This window comes from Austrofundulus limnaeus, unplaced genomic scaffold, assembly GCF_001266775.1.
Source record: "Austrofundulus limnaeus strain Quisiro unplaced genomic scaffold, Austrofundulus_limnaeus-1.0 Scaffold393, whole genome shotgun sequence".
NCBI classification, from domain to species: Eukaryota; Metazoa; Chordata; class Actinopteri; order Cyprinodontiformes; family Rivulidae; genus Austrofundulus; species Austrofundulus limnaeus.
The window spans coordinates 227154-238645 of NW_013952795.1; the positions used below are offsets into that span (position 1 = coordinate 227154).

An 11492-nucleotide genomic window follows, 5' to 3' on the forward strand; every position below is an offset into this window, starting at 1 on the left:
TATCGGTATCGGTATCGGCGAGTACCCAAACTCAAGTACTCGTATTTGTACTCAGTCTTGAAAAAACTGGTATCGGGACACCCCTAATATATATATATAATTAGCAGCTATGGCATCTGTCATAGAGTGCAAATAATTATGAAAAGAGCTATATAAGTCTTTGCTAGGGAAAACCAATGGCTAAACAAACATGAGCTTGACATTTATCATTTTTTCATGTCTTATAAAACACCTCTCAAAAGTAACATATAGCTAGGAAATAACGTTACATTAGCCAATATTAAAGCTCTATGGTTTTGCATTACAATATAAAGTTTGTTGCTATCTTTGGAACCTAACAATTTCTGTGTTACACTCAGTGCATCAGTCAGTGAAAGTTTACTCAACTCTTAATGTATCAATGGAAGTAAAGATTGGATGGAAAACCACAGATGGTTAACTGTTGGAGTCAGCCATATTCAAGACATCCACCACGATTAATCATTATTAACAAACATTATTACTACTGAGATAAAGGTTCATGTGGTAGTAGCCAAAAGTCATCCTTAAATCATTCTCTGAGTAATAATGAATACGATTAGGCAAGGTTTGAGCAAAAGTCGCTATAGCACTGTCATTTCTCAACATTCAATGATCTTAGTGGAAAACACTAGCATGAAAGGCAGTGGGAAATATATTATTCAACTACAATGTCAAATAAGTAAGTCAGGGGTCTTTTTAAATGTAGTTCTTTAAAGTGCAGAGTAACATGTTTTGAGATTATCATACTCTATCATAACAAATTACCTTGCAAGACTTACATGACACTGAACTACAGCAGCTACATGCAGTATAAAAATATTAGCAGCTTGAATTGAATAATATTAAAATACCTCCCTTAATCATAAGACTTGAGTAAAGACAAGTACAGCTAGTACAAATTTAAGACAAAGTCGTGTACTTAAGTGTATTCAGTTACTATCTAGATATCTTTAAAGTAAGGAATTTTCAAAGAGTAGTCTGATGTAATGAATATTTAATATGGGTGACGCCAACAATGGCTCCCAATGAGCTAATGATACTGTACTATTTTTTACAAGTTGGATGTCTTCGGACATTCATTATTTCAGTTTGACAGGTAGCAGGGGCTGACATTTCGATACCAAAATGTTATTATAACTGCTTTGTGAAACTTGTCCCCCGTCGAGACGACACGTACATGTATTTAGAAGAGAGGGTTTATTTGCTAACCGCGGAGCTGAAAATGCTAAAGGCTAACTCCAGGCTGAATGTTTAGCAATTCCAGGAACTAGCCGGAGCCCCCGGTCGGATAAGACATTCCTGGAATGAATCGTTTCGATTCAGAACTTATTCCCAATCGATACATCAAAGTAGCATAGCCAAGATACGTACCAACTCATTCTGAGGTACGTTTTATTCCGGTTTCACTCGGTGGTTCTATTATCTTCCGAGAACCATCGCTTGCTGCCACTCCACAGCGCCGAGTCAACAGGAAGTCACCGCATCTAACTTCCTGTTTGTAAAAAAATAAATACAACGATGGAAAAAGTAAAAGTGTCGCTTTGGTTTAATAATAACAGATGATTTAATATAGCATTTTGTTGCTAAACTATTTTTATGCAAAGTAATTTATAGTTTAGACATGCATATTTATAGATGCCGGAAAGTGAGCACGTCCAAGAGACTGAAGGCAAGTTGTGTTATATTTTTTCTTTATTCAAGTACTTACATAGAAATAACAAAACATTTGCATTACAACAAACTGAAGTGCCAGGTAAACGGAGGAGCACGTCTCCCCATCACAAGGATAGAGTAAAATTCATTTAAATATTCAGCTCATCATAAAAGGACCTTATTATAAGGTAATAAAAAACAAACAAATAAAATAAGAAAAAGACATCCACGACATTTTTAACAAGACTCATAGTTTTCTTACACAGGAAAAAAAATGATTAAAAAAAAGCCAAAAGAACAGTTAGTCCACGGTTTGTTTCCAATTGTCAAGTCTTGCATTGTTGTTAAGTTTCTCCCATTTCACTCAACGAGACTTTTATTTCATTTTATTTTATTCATGCATAATAAAGAAAGGAGCACCACCCACTGCATCTGTGGGCAGCACTTTGGAACATGTCCGTGCACATGCAAAAAATGAGGATATTCTGTTAGTGAAAAGAAACACAACACAACAGAAAAAACAGAGAGGATCGGACTCCGTCTTGATACCAGCGCCACTGTTGAAGACCACAAAATCCCTGAAGCCACCCTGTTGTCCAAAGATGACATGAGTTGGCTAAATTATCTACATATTATTGAAATCATGAGTGTGTGCGTCTGTGTGTGTAGTTTGAAAGAAAATCAATTATTGTTAATTGCCATAAGTGAGCCAAAGTCCGTTGCCTTGCCCAAGGTCGAATCTACAAAGACTAAAGCAAACAGTCACACACAAACACCAGCAGAAGTTTGCCTTCAGATACACACAGGCGGAGGTCACATTTAGGATTCGTTGCTCCTGTGGAGTTCTAGTTATGTATTGTTTTTGATCAGCCAACCCTGCAACCCAGTTTGGTGCAAAAATGGCTGCTGATGTTGGCCCAGATCCAACACAGAGAAAAGGACATGAGACAAATTCAGAACCTACAGATGCCTACTTCCAGCCAACAGAACACAAAGCGCATAAGATGAGTGGAGACTTTCTTGGGGCTCGTCGGTGTATACTTGCAGCGATCACACTAATAAGTGTTTAGAAGTTTGCAGTGAAAACTGGGTTGTAATCTAGCAGCACAACTGCACTGAGGATGTGGATATGCAGGGGATTGTATCAATTTTACAGAATTTACAACAAAAAAAAGTCACATCACAAAACAAAAGTGTCAGACAGAGTGGGGCTGGCGAGTTTCCAGACTTGTAAGGGCTTTGTGTGGATGCTGAAGTAGTTTGGTTGTAGGGTCTACCTTAAGATTTGGATTCATCTGCAACACAAAGTGACACAAACACGTTTTTCTTTCAAAGACGAGCACACCTTTGGGTTCCAAATAATTTTATTCATCCAAACTCTATTGTAAACAATCTAACTTTGAATTATATGAAGACAAGAGTTTTGGTTTTCCTATGACTTTTCGTTATGACTCTGTGTCATTTTGGCACTCAAGGCCATTATTCATTTAATCTTAACCTTAATTAACCTTAGTGAAGGCAGCAGTATTTATTTAGGATAATAAATCAGGAAGACAATCTGCTAAACTAAGATCTCACTTTTAAACTTTGTCAAGTGAAAGTGTTCGTTTGTGTCGCCATTTATTTTTGTTAGTGCAAAAAAATTTACCAAATCAGTGCAGGGGAGCCACGTGCCTTCACGAGACACAAGGTTTGATTTGTGTCACGTAAAACTATTGTGGGCTGAGTTGAACTTTTAAACTTTTTTAAACAAGTGCAAAGAGGTCTGTTCATTTAGCCATGCAGATGAGTTGAGAAAAGACTCTCTCAGGCCAAATTAATTGGAAAAATAAATGGATTCTTGCCAGAAGGCTCAGCAGTGAAAACTGTTCCAGGACAAAGTGTGGCCCTGCGGAGCTCATTTCGGCATGAACTGCGGTACAGCGCAGCTTGTCTGAATCTTTTCCTTTGGCCTTTTGCCTTTGTCTATTCACATCCTGTTTTAGCACAAATGTTATATTTGCTGACGGGCATAATATATATATATATATATATATATATATATCAGCAGCATTTAACAATGTTTCAACATGTTTTCTGCTGTCAAGGAGTATAACCAGTGAGCTGAGAGAAATCCGTTAAAAAAGCTGCTAAATTTGTTTTCTTTAAAATTTAGAGGAAGTAAATTTAGTAAGTAAGTAGATCTAATTCAAAAGGATCCTTTCACACAAAAGGTGGTTGCTTCATTAGTATTTACCTGCTTTTAGACTGGCGTCAATATTTTTCGCATCATTCTGACAAAAACGCCTACCTCGTATAGTCTCATTAATTACCTTATTTCTCTTCAGTTTTCTTGGCTACCACCCATAAATAGTGTATATATTAAATGAAAAAGCAACTTTATTATCTCTCTTGTTACACCTGTGCTGCACACACCCACAACGTATTGTAAGTGGAGAAAAATGCTCACTTTCTCCAAAAAATATACAGCAAATTATGCTTTTGTAAAGAGTTTTATAATTTGTATGCATGTTTTTTTGTGATATTCGATAGGTTTAGATCTACGTGAAGCCATTAGAAGAAGCCTACACATTTTTTATTACTAAATGATAAAACTGGTATTTCCTTCTTTCAGCACAAAGATACATAAGGTGAGTGAAGAGTCATTAGTGAAAATTATTTTCATGCTCTGAATTGGGTTTTTTTTCTTCTTCTTCTTCTTTTTCAGTCATTTTAGAGAACATTTTAAATAACTGGTGCTTTTTTCTTCAGCGGGGAAGTTGTGGTAATTAAAATATCCAAAACCTTTTCTTTTTCTTTAAATGCAGATGCAAGAAATGCACAAAATAATGTTGCTTTTTATTCGGAGAACACATTAGTGCTTCCTTGAACCCACTTTAAAGCACACAGATGTTTTTGCTGCTTTTATTTGTTGTTGTTTTTGTTGTTTTTACTGGAAGCTAGAACATTGTTTGCACTACACGGCAGCAATCCATGAACAGTATTTTTTGCAGTCACCTATAACAACAACAAAAAAAATTTTTTTTTTGCAATATAACAATATTAGGAAACTCTTTAGGACACAATCTGCACAAGTCAGTTGCAAGTTCTTGTTTGTGCAAACATTTGTATATACATAGTGTGCATGGACGGATTGCACATATATGCACAATTTAATACTGAATTATGGCGGGTTTGACACTTGAGTACAAAAAGTGGAATTCTTCATCGTAGCTACACATTTGAATCACTGTACAAAAAAGAACACCTCATTTTACAGCCCAGTCTGTATTAAAAAAAGATGTAAACATAGATATGGAAGGTTTATTGTTATTATTATTATTATAATTATAATTATTATTATTATTATTATTATTATTATTATTATTAATATTATTATTACTTTCTTACCCTTTACTGCTCATCTTTTGGCATCTTAAACCAGGTAGTTTAACCCTTTTACGCTGAGAAGCACAGACAAAGAGACCTCATTCATCTTTTTCTTACTGCTTGTTTGCAACCCAGTGTTGATTTATTTATTTATATTTTTTAATTAAATATTCAGTCTGTCTAACTGTGCTCCCAGTTAATGTGATTTACGGTTTGTTGGCATATGTTATTTGATTGCATATTGCAGATCACATAAAAAAAGAACAGTATCGTTTGGAAAAAAATAAAACAAATATTAAAAAACAAACTACATTTGGCAACACAATGTAAAGCCACCTCATGAAAAAAAAAAGAGAACACACAGTGTTTCGCAATGACTTGAAATAAATAAGTATTGGCAAAGGCATCACTTACTGCAGGCGTGTGTGGACATGTAACAGGACAAGACATCGGTATGCTTTGTGTGACCCTGTCAGTCATTATTTTTTAACCGAACTGCGCGGGATCATCTAAATCTGGTGTGTTAACCAACAAGCTGGCGCCACTGTTGAGATTGGCAAATGTCAGGCAAAGAAAATAAGAACAAGATTGGCTGCATCACTGAGATACATTTGGCACATTCTTTAAAAAACAAAACAAAACAAAAAAACATTCAAATAAAGGAAAAAAACACTACACCTCAACAAAAAGACAGTCACGTGCCACTATTAAGGTATTCATGACGATACACAATAATAACCAATTGCACTTTTAAACAGCCTAATAAAATTAATGCATACATCCCAGACAACTAACACTTTCACTGAGCTCCATTATTATTATTTGTCTGTTTTTTTCCCACCCCTATCATGGATTCTGACTAAGAACATTTCTGTAAAATTTACATAAACGTGTTCACCTCAGAACCAACCACAGAGGTTGTTTGTGCTTTAAGCACGCGTCTTTGTGTTGACACTGTGTTGCAGTAGCTGAGGCTTTGAATTGCTTAAAAGAAAAAAAGAAAAGAAAGAAAAAAAATAAAGGAAAGCAGCCCTTCCCCTCGTACTCAAACTAAAGGCATCCATCTCAAAACAGAAGGAACTGAAAGGAGCAGGGGTGTAAACGAGAAGAAAAGAGTCACCTATTTATCTGATAGTGGACGTGATCCTTTCCCCCCCAAGTCTCTTTTTGCTCTAGTCCATGTGCACGTAGTGATGGTCATGACGTTCCCACTGCTGGCCCCCCACCACAGGAGCTGGGCGGTGAGCTGTGGCTCCCAGCCGCCCCGCTGCTCTTGTCCGCCTGCTTCTTATCTTTCTGTTTGAGGTGAACCTTTGCGTGTCTCTTTCGCTCGTCGCTCCTGGCGAACTTGCGTCCACAGAACTCGCAGGAGAAGGGTTTCTCTCCCGTGTGCGTGCGAATGTGCGTGGTCAGGTGGTCGCTCCGGCTGAAGGAGCGCATGCATATCCGGCACTGGAAGGGTTTGTGACCCGTGTGGATGCGCAGGTGACGCGTGAGCTCGTCCGAGCGCGAGAAGCGCCGGTCACAGTTCTCCGCCGGACAGGCGTGCGGCCGCTCGTGGACGGGCGTTTTGCTGGGACGGTTGGGGTACTTCCGAGGTCGGATGGGTTTGAGGGTGAGAGTCTGAGGTGCCTGGTGGTGCTGGGACTGGTGCTGCTGCCCGCTGATGAAACCTGGGTGGATTTGTTGCTTGTCCTTAAAAGCTCTGATGGTCTCCAGGGGTGTGATGGGTGGAGGGTTGACCCGGATGGGGTCCATGCTCTGGAAGGGCTTGTGCTCCATCACACCAACCTCCCCCTGATGATGAAAAAGGTTGTAGTCAGGGATCATGGAAAACAGGCTGCCATCCATGGGAGCTTTGGATGTGGAGTGATAGTCATTGCCGGGGTAAGGTAGCGCCGTGCTGGTGGCAGGGCTGTGGTGAAAGGAGACCTGGTCTTGGTACAGGTCGCTGCAGGTGGAATAGGCAGGCAGCGGCGGACCATACACCTGCTCCATGTCTGACGTCTGTCCGCCCATGCCAGCTGCAGAGGATGATGTCTGCGTCGTAACCGTGCCAGGTGACGGAGACACGCCTAAAATCCCTGCACTGACCAGGCTGATGATGTTGTTATCGGGGCACCAGCCAGAGCCACCAATGCCACCCGAAGGAGGAGTGTCAAAGGCAAACTTCCCCAAATATGTGACGGTCTGCCCGCTACGGTTGGACTGGAAACTGGATCCATACTGAATCTCCGAACTCGCCTTCTCGCCTCCCATGCCCAGATCCATGATATTATCTAGAACAAAGAAAATAGAAACACAAACCATTAATAAATCAATAAATCAACCATTGCAGAATCTGAGAAAAAATATTTACTTGGAAAAAATTTAAAAAACAGCTGAAAAATATAACTTTATCACATTAATTGAAGCTTAATTGTGAAGCAATTGTCCTAAATCAAACTCCTCTCCGATTTGAGTTAAAACAAACAAAAAAAGACAAAATAAAAGGGAAATAAAAGCAAACTCCCATACAGTTCATGAAGAAACGTGAGCTCCGTCAGACCTGGAAGTTAAGTGACTGAGTGCTGCGTCTGTGAGAGTGGTGTCTCTCTCTCCCTCGCATGATCCCACAAGCGCTCATAAATCAAGACCTTAAACACCCCCTTTGATCCAGTCATTGTGTCCCTCAGGAGGACAGCCAAACGGAGTGGCAAGACTTGATGTCTTAACAGCAGGGAGGATTATGAGGCGGACGCCACAAATCCAGAAATGCTCAAGAGCTCAAGGCACACTTTGAAACACAGAACATCTGGAAAATAAATTCAAATGCCTCCTTTTCTGTATTTTCTTTTTTTAAATATTGGCACAAATCTTAGAGGTTGAGAACTTCCTTCAAAGATACCATAAATAAATCACATCAAATAAGGATTAATTTATGTGACTGACATGTTCTCAAAAAAGATAAATATGTGGCATTTGGAAAAAAAACACATTATTTCTAAATTAAAGGTTTAAACAAATATTTGCAGGAAATTCTACAGGAATATATGTATTATTACAGCCTGCTGGAATGTGGTTGCATAAAAGGCTAAAAATATATAGAAAAAAATAAAGAAAATTAATTTAACAGAGAAAATTCAGGAACATATTTTTGCACATGTTAAAAAAAGCTTTTGCATTGATTTTCATAAAATGTGCTATGAATCTTTTACATTTAAAATGAAGGGATTTTAACAGGAAGTTTGAGGTTTTATTGTTGGTTTTTTTTTTCCTTTTTCTTTTCTTTTGGTAAATCAGCTCACTTGTTCCACCTGTTATTAAAAAAATGTAAAATATTAATTTTTTACTCCAAATGCAGCATCCATAAAAATGACCTTAAATACTCAAATTTAACAGTTTATAATAAAGATTTTTTTCCATAAACACACACATTGTGAACTTTTTCACATTACATTTCAGATAAATAAAAATAAATTATGTAATGTCACTTCTTCCTTGTATAAATAATAAAAAAATGAAATAATCCCGCATTTTATGAACTTAGACCCGCGTGGATTCAATTGGCAGGAGAGGGGGAGGGGGTGGGGATATTATCTGTAACACCTATTAGAATGTGTGTAAACTTCAAACGCACATACGTGTGACCAAATCAAGATAAACCTTTTAGTTATTAACTAATAAATTCTATTTAAAATTATAGTAACAATTTTTATTTAAAAATAATAAATGGCTCGCGTTAGAGTCAATGGAAAAGTCACTATAATATTTGTTGGAATTACAACTATTTAAAAATATTGCATTTAATTAATTTAATTCAGTGTTGGACCATCAGTTTTCCAAAGTGAGGCTGATTTTATTTCAGGTTCGGTTCTGACTCTGAGCCGAACCAGTGCGTCGCTTTTACGCGTCGGATTTCTCCCCCCCCCCAAAATATTACTATTAATAATAAAAATAAATAAATATGTCTTATAAAAACATGAGCGTTTTATTGATCAATATTAGTCTTTGCAGTTTATTAAAGAGGAGCAGGAGCTTGAACGTGTTCCTGTATGTGAAGACTTCACCCACACACTCCTACTGAAAACAGGGGAACAGACTTGTGAATGAAAGTCCTTGTTTAAGATGATGACCCTCTTTTTTTCCCCCTCTCTCTGTATGAGAATATCAAATCTGAAACGTTGTGGTTTGACCACATGTAGAGTAAAACTATGAGAGTTCAGCCAGGAGCTGAAACATGCTTTTGGACGCAGAGCAATTTATTTCAAATCTACATTTATCAAAACATTTCCCTACAAACGCATCATTTTTAAAGAATTAAAATCACACTGTCTTTAAATTAAACACATCAGCTTTTGAGCTTTAAAATAAAATGCGTGTTTCTCTCAGACATTTCAACGCGCACGGATTAAGTCAAATCAATTTTTTTAATAGAATATATCCGAGTTTTATTTAAAAAATGTAGATATGATGTGGGGGGCTTCACCTGACCCCCTCATGCAGGAGAGGGGTCTCAAGGAGCGCGTCTTTGTGAGCAGTAGAGCCAGAGCGCAAACAGGTGCCTCCAAACCCGGAGACAACTGTTGCCGTCCTGGCGGCGCGCGCTTCGCGCTTTGATGAGCCACTAAAAGGAAGAAATAAACAAATACAACAAATAAATAAATAAAACTCACCCGTGTTCATCTGCGAGTAGTGGTTAATAGATTCCGTACTGGTGAAAATGTTCATGGACGTCGGGATGTCCTCCTCCGGGTACAGGCTGTCAGGGATCGTGTTTATTAAACTGCTCATGGTAAGAGGGATCTTGTCCGCTAGTTTCCCTGTCATAGCAGTTCGAGTCAGTCCGACATTTAAAAGCAAACCAAACAAGAAGCAGGAGGGGGGGGGGGGGTTGAAATCAGAGCGCGCGCTGGGGGGGTTATCCAACACAAAAACCCAGCAGCTTGGAGCAGAGATGAGGCGCAGGTTGGATCCTGGAGGCTGCAGCTATCCAAAGTAGATGTCGCGGTGGACCGAGGAGCTCCGGGTCTCTTCCTCCACCCCACTGTTGTCTGTGCGCGCACGAGCTACTGTTGTTGTGGGTCTGATCACTGTGTTGTGATGGGGTGGGTGGGATGTGAAGTTCAACGGAGGAGGAGATGATGCTCGAACAAGAGCGGCTCTACTTGTTCTATTGGAGCTGGAGAAAGGGGACTCCAGTCTAAATAGGGGGATGGAACATTTGCGTGACGTAGATGACCTTATATGGACATGGGCGATCAGCCCCAGGCTCTCCTCGCGTCAGTCGGTGGAAACTACAGTGGAGGCAAAAAGGCTCCGACACACACAGAAAGAGAGAGAGAGAGAGATAGTAGCAAAGTTTACAGGAATCCAGATGTCACATCCAGCTGCGTCCTTCTTGGGGACCAGCCAGAGGCTCTCCTCTGTTCCCGTCCTTGTGAAAAGTGATTAAATGGCCTCTTTATCTTTATTATCCTCAGCGAGCTATAAGCATCTCTGCTCGCGACTAAAACAAAATAAAGTGTTTTGTCTTTCACTTAAGCCACTTTTATATCACGTGTGGTAGTTCATATTTTAACAAAATTAGGTATTGCTCTAAAAGTTCACACAGGACTTTGTGAATCCCACTTTTTTTTCTTCTTCATCTTGCTGAACTTCCACACACTTTGTGCGGTCCTGGACTGCAAACCTCTGATTCAAAGCCCCCTCTTTTTTTTTTTTTATTTGCTTTCTCTCTCCAGCAGCATCTTTGTCAAACAAAGGCAGTAATTGACGGAGTTAATCGTTTGTAAATATTGCAAAGCTTTGCACAGGCTTGTTTTGACTTGGAGCCCCAAGTAGCCGGTTGAGTGGAAACTCCAAATAAGGCATCGTCCGGCCCCGCCCTCTTCGTGTCCGTATTTGGACATGGGAGTTCCGGGTGAAGTGGTAGTGGAAAAGTGATCGGAAGCCGCAGACGTTTAAAAAAAAGTCAGTGGACGAAGCGTCATGGATTGCTTTTTTTTTCTATCAGAGTGCCAACTTGTGAAAAAAAATACATTGGGCGCTTTTTAATCTTACAGAATGTACAAAAATACCTTCTCATTAAACGTCATTAAACTTGTTACTGTGAAACTGTGACTCTGGGGTCATGCTCTGACTCACAGTCATCATAGAGTTGACCTATTACAATACTTTTTTTAGTGAAGCTTTGCCAGATTTAAAAGGGGAAAAAAAATCACATATTTTCTCCTGTCCCTATTAATACACGCAACTCCAAGGCCTTTGGTTTATTTTCAGAAAATGCTGAATGACATGTCAGTGCTTGCACAGACATGAGAAATTAATATTACCTCTGTGAGTGTAAACAGAGTGTGTGGGAGAGTTAGTCTGAATCATGCTTGGTTTTTAGGGGGCTTACACAAACAGAGCACTCGGTGATCCACCATGTCTCCCTGCCAAAGACAAGTCCTCCGTGTGTTTGTCCT

General features: G+C 39.1%; 2 protein-coding genes across 3 annotated transcripts in view; both read right to left on the minus strand.

Moving 5' to 3' along the window:
* The window catches only part of bin3 (bridging integrator 3), a gene marked incomplete in the record, with an annotated part of 44912 nt that extends 43407 nt beyond the window's left edge, over positions 1-1505 (minus strand). The window contains 1 exon segment of one of the 2 annotated variants that reach the window (XM_014023855.1): positions 1393-1505. In XM_014023855.1, coding sequence (XP_013879309.1) covers positions 1393-1400 — 8 coding nt within the window. 2 annotated transcript variants of the gene reach the window in all.
* Positions 1506-4282: 2777 nt separating this feature from the next.
* On the minus strand, positions 4283-10524 carry egr3 (early growth response 3). Its single transcript, XM_014023853.1, has 2 exons — positions 9699-10524; positions 4283-7322 (listed from the first exon to the last, which is right to left on the minus strand). Exons 1-2 carry the CDS (start codon positions 9850-9852, stop codon positions 6241-6243), a joined length of 1236 nt encoding a protein of 411 aa, XP_013879307.1. The 5' UTR covers positions 9853-10524; the 3' UTR covers positions 4283-6240.
* Positions 10525-11492: the final 968 nt, after the last annotated feature.

Excerpts from the sequence above, each read along its gene's own strand:
- egr3 (XM_014023853.1), bottom strand. The coding sequence starts at position 9,852 with ATGACAGGGAAACTAGCGGACAAGATCCCTCTTACCATGAGCAGTTTA. Across the intron at positions 7,323-9,698 it reads CTACTCGCAGATGAACACGG|ATAATATCATGGATCTGGGC; the intron begins GTGAGTTTTATT and ends TCTTTGTTCTAG.